Source organism: Citrus clementina, unplaced genomic scaffold, assembly GCF_000493195.1.
Source record: "Citrus clementina cultivar Clemenules unplaced genomic scaffold, Citrus_clementina_v1.0 scaffold_5, whole genome shotgun sequence".
NCBI classification, from domain to species: Eukaryota; Viridiplantae; Streptophyta; class Magnoliopsida; order Sapindales; family Rutaceae; genus Citrus; species Citrus x clementina.
The window spans coordinates 41382069-41400248 of record NW_006262201.1 but is presented as its reverse complement, the minus strand read 5'-3'; the positions used below and the strand labels follow the sequence as shown (position 1 = coordinate 41400248).

At 36.5% G+C, this 18180-nt stretch overlaps 4 protein-coding genes across 11 annotated transcripts; 1 reads left to right on the top strand and 3 right to left on the bottom strand.

Annotated features, from left to right (window-relative positions):
- Positions 1 to 1941: 1941 nt before the first annotated feature.
- Positions 1942 to 7124, top strand: LOC18042746 (cytokinin dehydrogenase 5). The gene is made up of 5 exons (XM_006435008.2): positions 1942 to 2993; positions 3395 to 3522; positions 3830 to 4105; positions 4916 to 5178; positions 6290 to 7124. The coding sequence occupies exons 1-5, from the start codon at positions 2279 to 2281 to the stop codon at positions 6624 to 6626; spliced, it is 1719 nt and encodes a 572-aa protein (XP_006435071.1). The 5' UTR covers positions 1942 to 2278; the 3' UTR covers positions 6627 to 7124.
- LOC18042745 (ribosomal RNA small subunit methyltransferase I) lies at positions 6975 to 11557 on the bottom strand. 5 transcript variants are annotated; one of them, XR_002905264.1, is made up of 10 exons: positions 11190 to 11557; positions 10982 to 11049; positions 10804 to 10900; positions 10590 to 10718; positions 9800 to 9908; positions 9564 to 9708; positions 9304 to 9346; positions 8307 to 8480; positions 7445 to 7795; positions 6975 to 7058 (listed from the first exon to the last, which is right to left on the bottom strand). XR_002905264.1 is itself a non-coding variant. In XM_006435007.2 (9 exons), exons 1-9 carry the CDS (start codon positions 11415 to 11417, stop codon positions 7682 to 7684), a joined length of 1107 nt encoding a protein of 368 aa, XP_006435070.1. In that variant the 5' UTR covers positions 11418 to 11557; the 3' UTR covers positions 7184 to 7681. The 5 variants fall into 5 exon arrangements, 2 of the variants coding, with proteins under 2 accessions (XP_006435070.1, XP_024039096.1); XR_002905266.1 differs by having other exon boundaries at positions 6978 to 7058; positions 7615 to 7795; XR_002905265.1 differs by lacking the exon at positions 6975 to 7058 and adding an exon at positions 7184 to 7323.
- A 337-nt stretch (positions 11558 to 11894) lies between these two features.
- Positions 11895 to 15126, bottom strand: LOC18041720 (probable ubiquitin-conjugating enzyme E2 16). The gene is made up of 6 exons (XM_006435005.2): positions 14957 to 15126; positions 14712 to 14815; positions 14497 to 14599; positions 14181 to 14244; positions 12604 to 12692; positions 11895 to 12489 (listed from the first exon to the last, which is right to left on the bottom strand). The coding sequence occupies exons 1-6, from the start codon at positions 14984 to 14986 to the stop codon at positions 12394 to 12396; spliced, it is 486 nt and encodes a 161-aa protein (XP_006435068.1). The 5' UTR covers positions 14987 to 15126; the 3' UTR covers positions 11895 to 12393.
- Positions 15127 to 15541: 415 nt separating this feature from the next.
- LOC18041719 (BEL1-like homeodomain protein 11) lies at positions 15542 to 17997 on the bottom strand. Of its 4 annotated transcripts, none has more exons than XM_024184500.1 (6): positions 17959 to 17997; positions 17630 to 17672; positions 16569 to 17340; positions 16112 to 16491; positions 15966 to 16026; positions 15542 to 15877 (listed from the first exon to the last, which is right to left on the bottom strand). In XM_024184500.1, exons 3-6 carry the CDS (start codon positions 17328 to 17330, stop codon positions 15719 to 15721), a joined length of 1362 nt encoding a protein of 453 aa, XP_024040268.1. In that variant the 5' UTR covers positions 17331 to 17340; positions 17630 to 17672; positions 17959 to 17997; the 3' UTR covers positions 15542 to 15718. The 4 variants fall into 4 exon arrangements, with proteins under 4 accessions (XP_024040268.1, XP_006435067.1, XP_024040269.1 ...); XM_006435004.2 differs by having other exon boundaries at positions 16569 to 17335; positions 17959 to 17980; XM_024184501.1 differs by lacking the exon at positions 17959 to 17997 and adding an exon at positions 17817 to 17880.
- Between the last annotated feature and the right edge of the window lie 183 nt (positions 17998 to 18180).

Sequence of the window (18180 nt, the reverse complement as noted above, 5' to 3'; positions counted from 1 at the left end):
AATTCAAGTGGGTTTGTTTTCTTAGCTACATTAACACTGTATTTACTTTTTAGATTGAGAATTAAAAAAGAGAGTGATTAATAATGATTATTTGTTAAAGTAAAATGATAATGAAAATGAAATATGTGGGATGCACATATTTTTTAGATTAATGAACCGAAACTTAATTCTCACGAGGGGGGTTATTAATGAAGTTATCATTAATTGAACTTCCCATTTTACTTTCGTTCAAATTTCATAATTAATTTGACTTTTGTTTTTAATTAAAAAATAATATTATTATATTATTATATTATTTTTATTATTCTTATTAATTTATAACAATCCATTCCGATTACCAAATAGTAAATGAACCATAATTACAAGTAAATGGTGGATGGAATTTTGAAATTATTTTTTTTGTTCGCTTAAAACATTGATTGACTAACGCATTGGACCAAATTTTGACTACTAATAGCACACAAAAAGGATTGACACAACATGAAGACTTTTTTCATGTGAGTTATTATATAATGAGTTCGCACATGCGACAACCGTCTAATTTAAAATCCATTTTCCAAATTCGATTATACCCAATGAAAATTAAAAAATAGACAATAATAATCACCATGGTAATAATAGTGCATGGCATTTTCGCGACCACATAGAATGCTTTATTGACAATTCCTTCAATCTAATTAATATCAATTCAGTTGCATATACAATTGCCTCTTTCAAAATTCATTGAATCTTCGAAAGAAACACAAACACCCCATGAGTAGTCACAATCTACTCATTTTGAAAGTGAAGAAACTGTAAGTGGGTAAAGCATTATGTATATCGTGCAAGAATTAATGAGCTATATATTATGAGATATCTCATTCATGCAACAATTAATTCCCCTTCAACCCGTCATTACTTATTTTAATTAATTGTAAGGTTGGATCGTATAATACTCAAAACCGACGGTCAATTTAACATATAACCCACATTGGATCCGCAACTAATTAATAAGCAACTTAAATATATTTTTAGTCCCTCAATTCTTTAGAACTAGAAATCAACTGACTAGTTAATATAAAGTTGTTTGAAAACTATCAACCAAGTTCTTAATTAAGAGAGAACATCAATTAAATATGAAATCTATTAAGTACCATTAATTTAAAATATTTGACTGGAACCATGCATGCATGTAATGTAACGAACTTATAATTTAATAAAAACTTCAAACGTACTAAAGTGAATAATAAAAAAAAAAAAATATGAGCAAACAACAAAATCCCATTTGTCCGTTATCCTTGTGATGGTAAACTTAATTAGGAAGTATGTATACAAGAAACCAAAATGCAATCTAAAGCTTAGATCCTCTCTCTGATTTTCTTGGAATACAAAGTTGATGATGGGCTGTCACAGCTAACCGATGATGGTCAAAATCAAATCAAACAAACAAACATATGGTACTTACAGCCAGGATTAATCATCATCTGCAGTCACTTTTCACGAATTAATGACATACAATAATGGTGAATAGAAAATGTTAAGAAGAGAGAGTAAGCCCCCCTTGACTCTTTTAACTCATTTAATTAAACTCTAGCTACGAGAGAGACGAGAGAGAATCTTGAATCGTTGCGAAGCATGAGATGGGACGGCATCATTCAGCACAGCAATCAGCAGCGCTCGGCAGCTAGCATGCATATATGTTATCACCTAACAATAACATCGTCGTCGTCGTCGTCGTCGTCGTCCCTGGCCAGTCTCTGCAACCACGTGAACCTTCTCTTGCTCACGTCCCCACAACGATCCTCCGTATCCGAAAGTGGGCCCTGATTATAACCCCTGTTCTGCTCTCCCACACGTGTTTCCTCACTCTTCGCACGTGAATGACCACGCGTCCCGCCACAGCCCCCTCACCCCCTTTTGTCCTTTAAATTCAAACCTGTATGTTATATCTTGGACACACAATATCAATAAATTAAAGTTAAAAATAATAACATTATCATTATTATTATTAACTAATTTTTCGTTTCAAGTTGTTTTTCTTGGGAGATTACAAACTCTATTTTATTATTTAGTTATTATTATAAAAAAGAGAAAAAAATATAAAAAAATGAAAAAGAAAGAAAAGGGCTAGCAGCGAAAGAACATGGAATCTGTGCATGTTACGTAGAAAATCTTTAAAGCGTAATCCAGGCTTACGTTAGCCCCACGACTCCCCCACAACGCTGCCACAGGATTTTGTTGTTAGCTTTTTATTTCTAACACCAACGCCACCCTTTTGCTTCTTCATTTCTTTCTTTATATGTACCAAACAAAAACAAAAACAAAAGTAAAAACAAAAACAATTTTTTGTGTTCTGTGTTGGTGCTGTTTGAACTACCTAGCTATTAAGCTGGCCGAGAAGGAATTACTCAGTATGGCGAGTAAGCTTCTTCTAACTTTTGCTATTTGTAGATTAATCGTTACCGTAGGATTGACAATGGACCCCACGGAGCTCCTCCGCCTCGGAGTCTACGGTCAACTAAGCGTCGACCCATTCGACGTGCAAACAGCTTCCCTTGACTTTGGTATGTTAAGCCGGGCAGAGCCTTGGGCAGTTTTGCACCCAGCTTCAGCGGATGATATTACTCGGGTGGTCAAAGCGGCCTATGAGTCGGAGGCTCATGGTTTTACAATCTCGGCCAGGGGTCATGGCCATTCTATTAACGGACAGGCACAAACAAGTAATGGGGTTGTGATTCAGATGAGCGGCTCAAGAGGAAGGCGGCTTGGCTCCTCGACCCCGGCGGCTTTGCGGCCTCATGTTTATGAAAAGGAGAGATACGTCGACGTTTGGGGAGGAGAGCTTTGGATAGATGTGTTAAGGAGTACACTTGAACATGGGCTTGCACCAAAATCATGGACTGATTACTTGTACCTCTCTGTTGGTGGTACCTTATCGAATGCTGGGATTAGTGGCCAAGCTTTTCATCAAGGTCCTCAAATTACTAATGTCCACGAGCTTGACGTCGTTACAGGTTCTTTTCTCTTTAATTTATTCCCTTGCATGCGTCGGTCTGTCTCAATATTGATTGCCTTTTTTTTTTTTTCAAACTTTTTCTAGTTTATCAATTTTTTTAATGTATTTTATATATTTTCCCTGCGTTGTTTCTTCTTTTGTTTTGATTTGCCGAACTTTCAACTCTTTAAGTATTTTTTTTTTTAATCATGAGTGTGAAGAGATGGTTTTTATCTTCCGGATCATGTACAACATTCATTATTCTGCAGCAAATATATAATTTCACATGTGGTTTTGGCGTTTTGGGTGGTTATTGATATGTCATGATTTAATTTTATTGGTTTGTTGACTGTACTTGTACATACTTCTGATATGATGTACAAAAGTTTCTCAGAGTTTCAATTTCTGGTCGCCACACAGGTAAGGGAGAGCTTTTAACATGTTCAGAAGAACAAAACTCGGGGTTATTCCATGCTGTTCTTGGTGGTTTAGGGCAATTTGGGATAATCACAAGGGCGAGAATCAGTCTTGAACCAGCACCAAAAAGGGTATCTTTCCTTTGCTCTTGGAAAATTTTCGCTTCTTTTGAAATGCCTTTTGGTTGGTTTCATGTTTTGAGATGTACACATAACAACGCAAAAATTCCATGTATTAATTAAGGAAGAAACCTAAAAAGCAAAAGAAATAATGACACACATAAAAAGGTTAATGATCGGTTGGGTCCATTTGAGCTTTTAAACCCCTTTCAATTCAAAGAAACAATCGAAACGGCTGTTATAAAGCTGGCAAGTCCTTTTATTTGCTCTCTAACGTGGTCTTTTTGGGGTCTCTTTGTTTTTATCTATCGCGCTGTAGGTGAGGTGGATCCGAGTATTGTATTCAGATTTTTCAACTTTTACCAGAGACCAAGAATATCTGATCTCTTTGCATGAACTCCCAGCTAGCCAAAAGTTTGATTATGTTGAGGGTTTTGTGATCGTTGATGAAGGCCTCATCAATAATTGGAGATCATCTTTCTTTTCCCCTCGTAATCCTGTTAAAATAACCTCTCTTGGTGCCGACGGTGGAGTTTTATATTGCTTAGAGATCACCAAAAATTATGATGAATCCACTGCTGAAACCACTGATCAGGTATTTGATAAAATATAACAGTTTATTTATTTTTATTTTTTAATTTTGCGTGTATCGATTTTTATTCTAATTAATTTAATGACTCAGAGACTGTAGTCTCATTAGAAGCCTGAAGGTTATTTTTTTTTTAATTTTTAATTTTTAATTTTTTATTTTCAATCTTGCGCGAGGCTAAGAGTTGTCATAATGGCTGTTAAAAGTCATTTTCGTTGGAAGTAGTTTACAAAAGCATGCCATAATTGTTGTCACTTTAAGTCACCATATTTGTTAGGTTTTTCTTCTTACAAGTTAGAACATTCTACAAGCATCGATGTCGATCTTATATTATTTTAATTTTTCAAACACATTCGGTTTGTTTTTTATTGCCTTATATGATTATTTTTCACCCCACTTTTTAGCCGTCTCGAAGGAATAATACGTATTACTGTAAATAACTACTATATGTAATAAAATACACACAATAAAACATGGAAGATCTTCTGTGATCTATCGTCCCATTTGATACTAAGAAAGAATGCAGTTTTTTAATAGTTTATATCACTAATATTAAATTAATTATTGCTAAATCTAAGCCGTCCATGGTCCGCCCACCTAATTATTCTTTATAATTAATTAATTATCTTTAAATTAGGATTGGCATCGAACTTATCCTGACAAAAGCAACTGTGTTTGTATATAGCAGCTTTTTGGGTGTACTTTCATTGCTATTTTTCTATTGTGCGTATAATTAATTAATTTTCTGTTGTGTGTGTGCGTGTGCTTTTTTTTTTTTTTTTTAAAAAAAAAATTGAAAAAAAAAAAAAAAAACAGGAAGTAGAGTCTCTGTTGAAGAAATTGAACTTTATACCATCATCAGTGTTCACAACAGACCTGCTTTATGTGGATTTCTTGGACCGGGTTCACAAGGCCGAGTTGAAGCTCCGGTCCAAGGGTTTGTGGGAGGTGCCACACCCATGGCTTAACCTTTTTATACCCAAGTCCAGGATTGCCGACTTCGATAAGGGTGTTTTCAAGGGCATTTTGGGCAATAAAACAGGTGGCCCTATTCTCATCTACCCAATGAACAAACACAAGTAAGTATTTTGATCAATGCATATAATAATGTCACTCGCTGCGTTTATATTCTTATCCTTTCCATATATGATGATGATCATCATCATCATCATCACTACATGCACGCAACATGCTAATTAAACGTACTATATTATTACATTACATGCATGGCTTAGGATGTTGAAATCCGCCTCGCTTAGAGTAATTTGTCAATACAAATGCATGCATTTTTGAGTATGTACATGTAACACACATTATCGTCTATTAGCTAGCCAATTGACGAAGAAATTAAAGGTAGTTTCGTCTCAGCTTCTGTGGGGAAAAAGGAATGAAAGAAAGTAAGAAACAAATATTTGCAGCGGCAAAAATGGAACCGTACTTCGAGGAATCAAATCAAATGAGCTAAGGCCCTGAGTTGAGTGCGGAGTGTCGCCAAAACCATAACCCTAGTTCTTCACATTAATTAATTACTGAAACAAATTGTCGCCAGTAAGACCTCAGCCGCGTCGCTAGCCTCTTGCCTTTCTCCATTTTCCTTTCTTTGTTATTTAGGTTAACTACTTCTCAACACGATCATCAGTTTACCCATGCCATGCGGAGCCAGATATGCTTTTCAAACTAATTTCATACATATTCACAATGTTGGTCCTAAAGAGGAGAATAAGACACGTGGCGTGTCTTAAGAATAAAAAAAAAAACCGGCCCCTCCCACTAAGACTGATCAGCCTGAGCTGATGGGTGCTTGTGTTTGTGTCCTAATTGCCAAAGCCAGCCAGGATGAAAGAAACATCCCTCTTCTCTTTCGTTGACTGGGAAACCAAACATATCGATGGTAATGATCATCCAAGTGGGAAGATTCTTGTGTCAGGGAGATCGTCCATAAGGGACCCACTGTCCACTGACGGGCCTCTTCCACTTACAATGTCATGTCGTTCTTTCAGCTTCCAGGAACATTGACCTTGCCGTTAGGACCGCTTAACGACCCGTCACTCCTTTTGATTTGTTCTAAACCATCAAATCCCAAACAACTTCCATTTTTTGTTAATTTGTACTGTACGCCCAACAGAACTCCATTACATACTTACACAGTCAAATACATTGTTGCTAATTGCTAGTTGATATGCTCTGTAGGTGGGACAATAGGAGCTCGGTGGTGACTCCAGATGAGGACGTGTTTTATCTCGTTGCATTTTTAAGATCAGCTTTGGACAATGGTGAGGAGATGCAGTCTTTGGAGTACTTGAACCATCAGAATCGTCAGATCCTCAAGTTCTGTGATGAAGCGGGAATCAAAGCTAAACAATACTTGCCTCACTACACTACACAAGAGGAGTGGGTGGACCACTTTGGAGATAAGTGGGGTCAGTTTTATCAAAGAAAAATGGAATTTGATCCGAGACACATTTTAGCCACAGGCCAACGTATTTTTAAACCCTCCTTCCAATCTTCTTCTAATATGGCCTTATAGCAGCACTATGAGAAAATAGAAACCACGATACTGAAACCGCACCGTCTTAGGAATATAAATATTCTTATTGTTGCAAATATAAAATGTTGAATTGATGTTACTGGGAAACAAGAGGTGGGTTCTTTTTGTTTTTTTCTCCCCCTTATTACAGTGGATGGACGCATGCCTCAGAGGGATTGTCATCATATGATGGTAGATAGGCACTAGTGTTTGATTGCAGGGGTCCATGATCAATGACAGCACATGTCATGTTGCTGATTGCAGTGCCCGTGATCCCGACCGCCCACTGTTGTCTCCGGATTTTGTCTGTAGGCTTCATCACACAGCCGGTTCCAGTTCCAGTTCCATCCTGTTTGGTCTGGCGATTTACTGTGTTAGTATTATTACCCCACCCTATCATTATCAGTAGCTCCTTGTTCCTTGCAGTTGCATCTGAACGAGAACAACTTTGTAAATGTAATCAAGGTAGTTAACTTATAACATAGATCACAAGATTTATGTCCTCCGCCACCCCCCCCCCCCCCCCCCCCCCCCCCCCCCCCTCCCTCACGCATTACTTCAGAGAACTTAACTTTTAACAAGCAGTAGTGGGGGTAGAGAAAATCCACAGAAAGAGAAGAGAAGGTTAAAGAATATTCCATAGGAATCTCTTGCATACATCATTGGTAAACGAATTGGTCCATTTCTATCCATACAACTACATTAGAATCCAGAACTTGTCAGCCTAAAAACATGACTTTATTACCCGTATGCAAAATGCACAAGGTTATTTGCTAAAATAAGCCGCATTTGAGATGAATGTCTATCAATAAACTGACCTTTTTGGAACATCCTTGTTCAAATCCTTTTGCTCCATAAGTTCAGTATCATGAAACAATAACCCTTGAAATCTCATCTGATAAATAAGGATAACATTGTTTCGCACTGGTTTCACTGTTCAAGCATCCGTACAGGCAAGCAAGTGAAGGGATGAGCTAGAAAAACTTACCACTTTTGACTAACTTATCAGCACATAAGACTTGAGTAACAAGAAATGAACATCACACACACTACGGTTAGCAGCTATTTGAATCATCCGCTGCCTCAATTTGCTTTCCAAATTTCCTCAATGCAAGAGAATAGATGGTTTTCCTCCTCACTGATGTTCCTTGAGCCACCAATTTGACAGCCTAGAGGCACATTAAAACCTGTTATAAATATTGACTTGTATCTCCTAGGAGATTAAAGATATAATTTATAAAGGCAATGCAGAGAGAAAACACAATAAAAGAAGAAGAAAAATTTTAAACAGAAATCTAGGTGCTATTTGCATTGGTTTGACTGATATTGCAGTTAAAACTGAAGTGGTTTTCCATGCTTTTTATGATACGGAAAGTGAATGTTTCACAGTGAACACCCTAATTGATAGTACCTAACCAGAAGAACCATACTGATTGTACTTCCAAGTACTTGTAAGATTACATAAAAAGAGTATCATAGTGAAACGGTATAACCTAACCCATATTTCCTATATTATCTCCTCAAGAGGTTTGAAGAAATTAAAGACTAAAAAAACTAAAAATTTCTGTAAAAATAAGAAAAAAAAAGAAAAAAAAAAGTTCTGTATGAAATTCTGCAAAACAGAAATTTGTTTGGACAAACCGCAATTTGAAAAGTAAACACTACTAAAGTAGTAGTTACCATTGAAAGATTGTGCCCAGCGGAGATTAATCCTCTTAATTCCTTTTCAAGCTGATCCTCTGATGGAGTTTCAACGACACATATTGCCTTGCCTTCAACTAACACTGTAATTTCTCCTTTTGGTTGGTGACTTGAAAATGCTTCTTTGGCTTCCCCCAAAGTACCCCTCCAAAACTGACCAGGGAAAATCATCTTCCTTAGTTAGTAAGAGATCCTAAAAGCAAATCCATAACGTGAAATAATGACATAATGATTTCTAACAAATTTAATGGCAGAAGTTCTATTGTCCGACAACGATATCACATGTACTTGCACCATATATATCATTGGGTAAGGTTAAGATCTACTTTGCTGGATGAACATAAACTAGAACATGCCATACAGTATAAGCACGTTATTTAAATAATATTTCATTATGTGAAGGATATCTATCAAAACCCACCATTGACCATACTTAATTTGCACATGTCATGATAATATACCATTTTCTTTCTACTCCTCCTTTTAAGCCATTGATATGCAAGCCAGGAACAAATGGCCATTTACAGACCCAATCATGGATCAAAGTTCTTTGGTATCCCCCCTCCCACCAATAACCACACACACACCAAAACAAAGGAGAAAAAAATAATCCATGCAGAAGCTTGAGTAATAACTTGGTGTAAAATCATGCTCCCATCAGTGCCAAAGAGAGCTTACTGAATGACACTTCTATCTTTTTTCTAACAAGAGACAAGTCCCTCAACACTTGCGGTTTTATGTGTTCTCTCTTAAGGAATGATGATTGCTCTACATCTAGCCGTGCTATCAATAGATAAGATCAATAAAGCACAAATCACAGATTAAATTTACAAGAATTAGCATATAAAAACTTAAAGGAAATTATGCATCTCAAATTTAGAAAGGAATCCTCAATCAGCATCTCAATCTGATTGCCCAAAAACCCAATGAAGCAACATAAACAGGAAGCAACGCATAACAGAATATAAAACTCTACCTCTTCATGCATTTTCGTTATTTCCCGAGCTATTACACACCTTCTGCAATGCAATTACATTAACTGTCATCATTATCAATTAATTAAGAAGTGTAAAGTCTATCTCCATAACTTGACACTATTATGATATATTCCTTTATTCCCAAAAAATCAAATAAAAGAGGATGACTCCAAAAACACACATAGCACCTCCACTTTACTAAACTTCATAAAGCTATAGTTGGCAAAAAAGAAATAGAATTTTTAGATAACGTATATACCTTGAGTAACCAAAAAGTAAGGAAGTTTCTTCAAGAAATTGCAAAAGCTTGTGAGGAGGAACATAAAATATTTGTGTTTTCACTTCATTTGCAGAAAGCATTAGTCTCTCTGTCCTTGATCTAGCATGTTTAGGGAGAAATCCAACTGCATCAGTACAATTGATATTAGGCTGAATGTTGTTGATACTGCACTAACTGGATCACATCAGACCAAAATAAGTAATTCTAAAAATTACCAAATGTAAACTCATCGGTGGCCAAACCCGAGGCAGAAAGAGCAGCTACAAAAGCAGAAGCTCCAGGAATCGGGACAACAGGAATTTTCTCATCCACACATAATTTTGCCTGTATAAAGATTTTGAATACATAATGATTGCATTCTTTGTGATGAATTAGAAGTAGAAATTTCCAGGGAATTTTCACAAATAATTTTAGCAATTTGAAGTGTGGTTTATGATCCTTAAAGGACTAAGGAATTGTTACAGAACAACACAGGTAATAAAGCAGTGCACTTCTTCAGGAGGAAACTTGTTCTATTCAGAAATCAAAATGTTGAAAGTAAAACAATTTTGGCTCAGCTTTTATCTGATTACGATCTGGAAGTTCAACCTTATTTGGCACTGAGAAAGTACATTAGGTTCCCTGCAGAGAGTGAATGGAAGTATGAAATAAAATCTGATTCATCCTAGTCAAACTAAGACAAATCCTTCCCGAGCTGTTCAACTTGGTGGGAGATGAAAAAAACATTGTTCCCAGAACCAATACAACACTCAATACAGAATCTTAGCATACAGTTCCAGACTTGCCTGGTTGTTTTGGCTTAGTTTCCTAATGAAATGCAGGTAAATTGACGTTCTGATATTTATATCAAGAGAATATTTAAATGATACAATAAGGAAATAGAGGATATCATTTATTATACACAACAACAATGTAATTCCATAAGATTTTTACTCTTTCACTACAAATGTCATAATCTTTTGCAAAGAAACCAAAATACAAATGCAGAATGCACAACATACTCACCAATTCAGTACCAGGATCACTAATGCCAGGTGTTCCGGCATCACTGATCAGTGCCACGATCTCACCCTGTTTCAACCTATTTAACACTGTTTGCTCTCTTTGCGACTCATTGAACTTGTGATAACTCAGCTGAAATCTAAAGCATACAATTAGAATTGATGAAAATTAATCAAGACACAACCGATAGGAATTTGATTCAAGTAAAGAAACTTACAAGAGGAGTTTTAATATTGTAATACTGAAGTAACTTCCCTGAATGCCTTGTGTCTTCTGAAAGTATTACGTTAGCTGATTTCAAGACACGAAGAGCTCTGCATAATAGCTAAGATAATTAGAGGCTAATGTTCAATTAGGAGATTTTGTTTGGGGGGGTGGGGGTTGGATAGTAGTACCGTAAGGTGATATCTTCAAGATTTCCGATGGGTGTTGCGACTAGATACAATCCAGGTTCCAGAGGGCCCTATAAGATTAATAATAAGTTTCTCCCAATATTCAACAATTATAAAGCGTCTTTTAACCAATGCTTAAAAACAGGATTGATTTAACGAACTAAATAGATGATGAATGAAATGAACGAAGTTGAAAGAAGAGAAGCCTTACACGTTTTGAAGATTGTTCGAGGATTAAGTTGGAGAAATCGGGGGAGGTTTGCGATTGTGAACAGGAGCATAAGAGGAGGTAATTAATTTTAGGGTAAAGTGATAGTGAGTTTAAGAGTGTTTGTGTACGAAGAAAGCTAAGAAGAGGCCTGCTCTGCCATGAAGTCTTTGAAAGACCTGTCGTTGCGAGTGAATTTGCCATTAAAGGAAGTCTTTGTACCAGCCTCATTCGCACTCCAGTCTGTGCGGCAGCTAACAAACGATCGAGTACAAAATTATCCTCGCGTTTCACTCACTCGACTTGACAATACGACGTCGTTCGCTCGGATAAATTCTAGAGCAAAATGAGTGCACACGTATCATACGTATAATACCTCTTATTTGCTCGTTACCAGTTCCGTCATCTTCATTGAAGGGAAAGCAACGTCGTCCGGTTACATGACAAAACTGTTAAAAGAGTAGTTTTTAACTTTTTATTTCGTTTTAAAAAAATTTTAAATGAAAAAATCTTTTGATCTTGAAACAGTTGAAACGGCTGTGTACGCTTATATATTGTGCCTGCGCCGGCGGCCCTCTTATATAACAGCGAGTTGAACAACGACCGTTTAATTTTGTTTGATGTACACCGTGCAAAAACCAAGTACACTTTTTACCGAACGCATAAACTCGGCCAAACTTTATATCAAATAAGAAAAGACCGATAAAATGTTTAGAAAGTCCAGCAACCTCCAGCATTTTTATTGATACAATATAAAAACAAAACTACAGAAGTTCTCAAATAGTCTATAAGTCAAATTCAGCAATCCAAGAATTTTAGCCTCGTGATAACTTAGGATGCGGGCAATTTTGTGCAAGAACCATGATTAGAAGGTTACAACTTTTCTTTTTCCCCCTACTATTTTTGATCCTCCGTAGCATAGTTGATCGACGATCAAGTCTTATTAAGAAGCCCCAAGCAAAAGACACGATCTTTGTTCCTATTGATAATTAGGATATCATTGAAATTATGAAACCTGTTACGGGAGGGCAGTACAACCAAAATATAAAATCATCCCGAGTACAGAGCAAGTGAAAACATAAAAAACAGTGGACAGGTTTTTATAGGCATAGCAATGGCAGCCCCCTTTCCAGATGCCTTCCACGAATCTTTCCCAAAACCCTCCATTTTATACACAGGTTACAGCTAATTGATACTTCTTCTATCATTACACTTTATCATCATGGAACCACCATCTTGTCTCCTTTGGAGATCTCCCATTCCTACAGTTCTTCACATAACGGTCGTTATCGGCGGGCCGTTGCTGCATGATGACAGAATGCAAGTGATGCTCATAAGGTGTATTGAATAGAAAAAATTGAAGCAGATGGGGGTTAAGGGAAATAACAGCAAAGTAATATAAGTTTTAGAAGCAAACCTTCACAGTTGAGCTTGACAACATGGAGAGAATGCTGATACATACAGAACTAACAGTCATTGCCGGGGACCAGGAATCATAAAGAATATCTGCAAAGACAAATGGCACATGTTTCCACATCAACTAAGGATCAAAAAGTAGTCTTTGCATTCTTTTCTCAATATTATTCAAAAACAACTGTCACCAACCAAAGTTTATGTGAGATAATTATTCTTAGACTGCCCTCAGAAGTCAAAAATTTGTAACCAGCCAACATTCTTGCAGAATTCACCTTAACCTCAACCCCTAGAGGCGAATCAAAAGAAATAGACAAAATTCCCAAAGCTAAAAAAATTACTTCATTTTATCAGCAAACAATCCATGAATAAAATCAAAGGGTATATTGAACACCCATATCATAATCAGATAGGGATTATATTTAGTTTCATCAATTCACATATAACTCAACATGTAATGTGATAAGCATTGATGGGGAGAGAAGCAACCAAGAAGCTAAATATCATGGTTTAAAGCTACTCGAAAATGCCACGCACGTGCATTGGCACTGCCAAATTGACACCATCAAATCTCAGATAAACAGTAATAAGCAGTCATACCAAATAACTTTCATAGGTTAGACTGGATATTTGATGTATAACACAAAAGATTTAGAAGATAAGAAAGTTGTCAAACGGCCTAAAAGATACAATAGCTAACATCCTTTTCATAATCTGGTAAGCTGTGATGCAGAAAACTAACATCTCATTGGTGCACCAACACCAAATGCATATGACAGAAGTACTCCATTACACAAAACCATAAATTAAACACGAACACAAGTATGCGTTCTGAAACCATATAAGCATGTCTACTGTTTTACAAGAAAGACTGTCTCACGTGAAAAAATAATAATTGTCAAAAAGAAATAAAAACTATATAAGCATGTCTAATGTTTTACAAGAAAGACTGTCTTACGTGAAAAGAATAACAAATGTCAAAAAGAAACTAGTCATAGAAAGACGAAAAGGTTTTATAGCTTAACATATAAATTATATTACCTAACCACATTAACTACTGAACATAGCAAAACTTAAGATATAAATTATTGCAAACCACAAGTTCCTAGTAGACAGGCTTTTGCCTCGCGAGTCAGCATTCGGAAATGATGAATAGAGAACTAATTATATGAACCAGAATTCAAATGCTCCACTGAAGCAGGCTAAAACAGCTTGACAAAGAATGAATCATAAGAACCTAACTTCACAAATGCAGACACGAAGCTTGTCTTAAGCTTCATCCGGTTCTCCAAACTCTCAGGCATGCAAATTGATTAGACATGGACAACAATATTTTGAGATTTACAACACGACAAAACCTAATAACTCAAAATTCAACAGACTTGACCAAATAATCACAATGGTTAACCTTTTGACAACTATATGATAGCAAACTTGAAGCAAGAGATTAAGAACATTGTCATACTCCTACAAAATAACCATAACCAACTCATAGTCTTACATAAGTCAATTACTAACTGCACAAATTCAAAGCCCAAAGAAATGCAAAGAAAATAAATCAAAACTAAAAGGAAGCAATACCTAAACAGATATGTCCATTGCTATAAATGTGGGGATGCAGAGGAGCTGGAGGGAGAAAAATCACCTGCCAAAACATCACAAGAGAATATTGGAAATTCTATTCTAATCACTATAAAACCATCAAGGCCCAATTGGGTTGTCGAACGCTAAGGAAAAAAAACCTTAGACTAATAGCCAAATTTCAAATGCAACGGTGGAAACATTAAAGACAAAAATCTACTAAAGGTTTCTACAAGTTTCTACAATTTCTCGGCAACCAAACAGCAAGCGAATAAGAATTTAGAACTAGAAAAAAAATAATCGTGTAATTAATTACTTGAGGTGCCTCCATAGGGTAATGCTCAGGGAAATCCACTTGAAGCTCAAACGTTTCGTTCGCATAGAGCGTCCCCGGCGCTCCGTTGACTTCGATTATCCACCTTCACACGGGAAAAAAAAAAGTTACTCGAATTTAAACAAGAACAAAAAAATTAATTTAACAAATGATTAAAAAATCGGAGCGACACGTAAAAAAACACTGATGAAAAACACCTTTGCAGATTATCAGTGACTTTGTGTTTGAATCCCGCTGGAGGATTGACTTGCCACTCCACAAGCTCTTTTTGCAGTCTATTACTTGCGATCTTGCTTAAAGCCTACGCAAAATAAAAAAGTCAAAAAATACAATCAAATCAAAAATTACAGAAAAGAATTAAAACGAAATTAGGCAACGTTCAAAAAATAAGTAAATAATTATGCGCGTTTGTTTGTTCGTTCATGGAGAGTGAGAGAGAGACCTTGCGTGAAGGAGCAGATGAACTGGTCATGGCTTCCACGAGAAGAGAACGGCACCGTCTGGATTTTCCTGTGATGTACTTTTATGGAAATGAAGCAAAATCTAATTTATCGTGCGAGAAAATTCTGATTGGTAAAGAAAATAATGAATCGGACGATCTAGAATTTTTTTCGGCAGTGATTTTATTTGTCGCTATTCGCTGACTGTGTAGTTTGCGTTGACGCGCGCAATTGGTGGTTTTCAAGCGTCGCGATTTTGCCACGTGGAATAGAAGATCGCTAGATCTTCGTGAGATCTTTTTCATCACACTTTTGGGCGCTGCGCGGCGGGTTCGATCTTCGGTGAATATGAACATATAATATTATAGTGCCCACTTGGATAGTTGGATGTAACTTGCCTTAATTAACTGAATTTATTAATTTCATGGTGTGTGTTAGCATCAGAGATCCATTAAACGCTTTGTGTTACATTCAATTCATATCGTTTATTTTATTTTATCTTACGTTTCATTTATTATAACAACAATAAATCTTGGAACACATTCTCTGGTGAAGTGCTTTCGTTGCCAGTATGTGGCTGAATGTGAATGGCTTACAGAATTGGGCATATAAATAATAGAAAATTTGAAGCATTAATGTTAAAACAAGGGGTGGAAAATATTTCTGGCAGTAAACTTGCACATATTGGAAGATTTTAATTAAGAGTTAATTTTGAGGATAAGCTATTTCATAATCCTATTAGTTAAGTGCTCCATCTTCTTCAATCAATCTCCTGCTTGATCAGCTCCGCCTTCCCTTGTAGCAGAACTGCCAGCAAATGATGGATTTGAGTCTTCCGAAGAGTCTGCAAATTCCTCTCTGTACATTTCTTCGATCATAGGCTTCCATAGCCGAACTCGAGCGTTAATGAACCAATTTGACACCTGAATCAACCATGGCGGTGCCCAAATTTACAACAAAACAATTCCGATTCATTGCCATATACTAAAATTTGTTAAAAGAGAAAATTACTTGGTTCTTGGTCAGGCCTGTCTGGGATGCCAACAGTTGCTTTTCAGAGTCATTCGGGTATCTGTTTGAGAATTATAAGGAAAAGAAATGAATAGATAATTTTGCAACAAAAGAAGTAATTCATAGCCAAAATTTAAAGCACTTACGGATGAAGAAAGTGTTCAAATAGCCAAGAGCGAAGTATTCCCACAGAAGTCTCTGGCAGCCCCCTGATCGGCCTCCATACTTGTCGTTGGCTATGGAACATTCCAAGCTGTTGAAGAGACATTCTATGGTGCCTAGCCTCTCTATCAAACAAGCTAAGTTGAGATAATCCTGAGCTGATTTTTGGCAAGTCTTGAGAAAATCTTCTGCTTGCGATATTTATTTGAGATATTATGGCATCTCTTAAACTGCAGAAATGTCTAGACATGGCTTGGAGTGCTAAAGAAGTGTAAGATTTGGCTGCACCTAACCCTGCTATCACTTCATATGATGACACTACTTCTTCCATTTGGTTGTAGTATATCTCATATTTGCTCTCCACCTAAAATTTTGGAAACAATTAGCTCAAATAACTTGCACAGAATTCTAATGTTCAATATGTGAATTAGAAATAAAAACCTCCTCTAGCAAGGAAATAAGCTTTGCAATTCTGAGACGAAGCTCTTGTTTCTCAGCAGATAACGTCCCAGTATTGCACATTTCTGCTTTTAATTCAGATGATAATCTTAGCCCTCCTCTCCGGCTACCATGATACAACTTGCTGATATATCTTTCATCACTCATGTCAATGTTTTTGCCAACATTAACTACTTCTTCTAAAAGGGACTGAGCTGGTCTTAGAAATCTTGAATTCCCTACTGCATAAGCAAAAGATTCTGTTCCATCAATGGAACAAGCGCGATTTATTGAGTTGCTGTTGAACGAATAGCCCTCACTTACATGCTGATCCACTCCTGGATTACAAACTTCTCTAGCTTCATCCCCATAAAATAAGTAATTGGGGCTCTGGTTGTAATGGCCGGATGGAACTAGCATGTGAGAACCAAGAGATAGAGAAAGCCTCTGGGATTGATCATTGGTCTCATTTGATGCTCCAAGAAGGTCCATTAGATGTCTTGTGTGACTGATCTCGGATGATTCCTCTGCTACGGCAGGAGCATGAACATGAACAAGGTCCATTGATCTGGATATTCTTTCCCCAAGAGACTGAATGCTTGGCAACACACCAAAAGAATGAGGAAGTATGTTATTGCCTCTTAATGCAGAACCATAAGTATCAAAATGTTGGTTTGCAAGATTCTGAGCTGTAATGGAGTCTGAGATGATGAATTGGTGTAGCATATTTGAAGCTGGATTTGGAGGTGAGTCTTTTGAAACCATAGTTCCTGAACTAGAAGATTAAAGGCTATGAAAAATCGAAACAGAAACTTACAGAGACAGGTAACAACTAAAAGGGTTTGTTTATTAACAGATGTAAGGGACAGATACTTCAGTTTTTCCCATATCTAATGCACAAGACATCAGTGAAAGCTACACCAGAGGAAAGAAGAAAAAAGGAGATTTAGGATTAATGACAATATCAAGCATCATGTCAAGCTAAAACATGGAAATGCACAAGACAAGTAAAAGATTAGTTTATTGGACCACTGAGCAGATTGCCCCTTGAAGTTATGACATACCTTAATGTAAGTGAAAACCTGTAGTAACTTGCATTCAAGGAAACTGAAACCAAAAGAGATTCATAATTAATAAGAATATGAATGTAATGGTGATAACCTTCAACTTGTCTACAGAAAAGAACAGGAGGTAAAAGTGACATAAACTGAAAACAATATATAATCGGAAGTATTTTTCAACAACACCAACCACTTATTGACAGGTTTGGGGATCTAAAATACTAGAAAAGATCCATTAAAAGATAAAATGTGATTCATTCTCATTGATAAGCATAATAGTTGAATGCCAAAGCAAATGAAGAAAGCACCAGTCTATTTTAGTACTAACATACCTTTGCTGAAAGTAATTTAAAGATAAAGCAATGGCTCCGTCTCCCTCTCTCTCTTTTATGAAAATTGAGCAGGTCTAAATCTATGCAGCCAAAAGCTATAACACCTACAGACGTAGGCCTTGTTTATTCCCTTTTCTTATTTATTTTTATTTTTATTTTTTTTAAAGGACAGAGGCCTTGTTACTTCTTCAAAGTAAAGCTAACTGGCTAAGAAGAAATCAG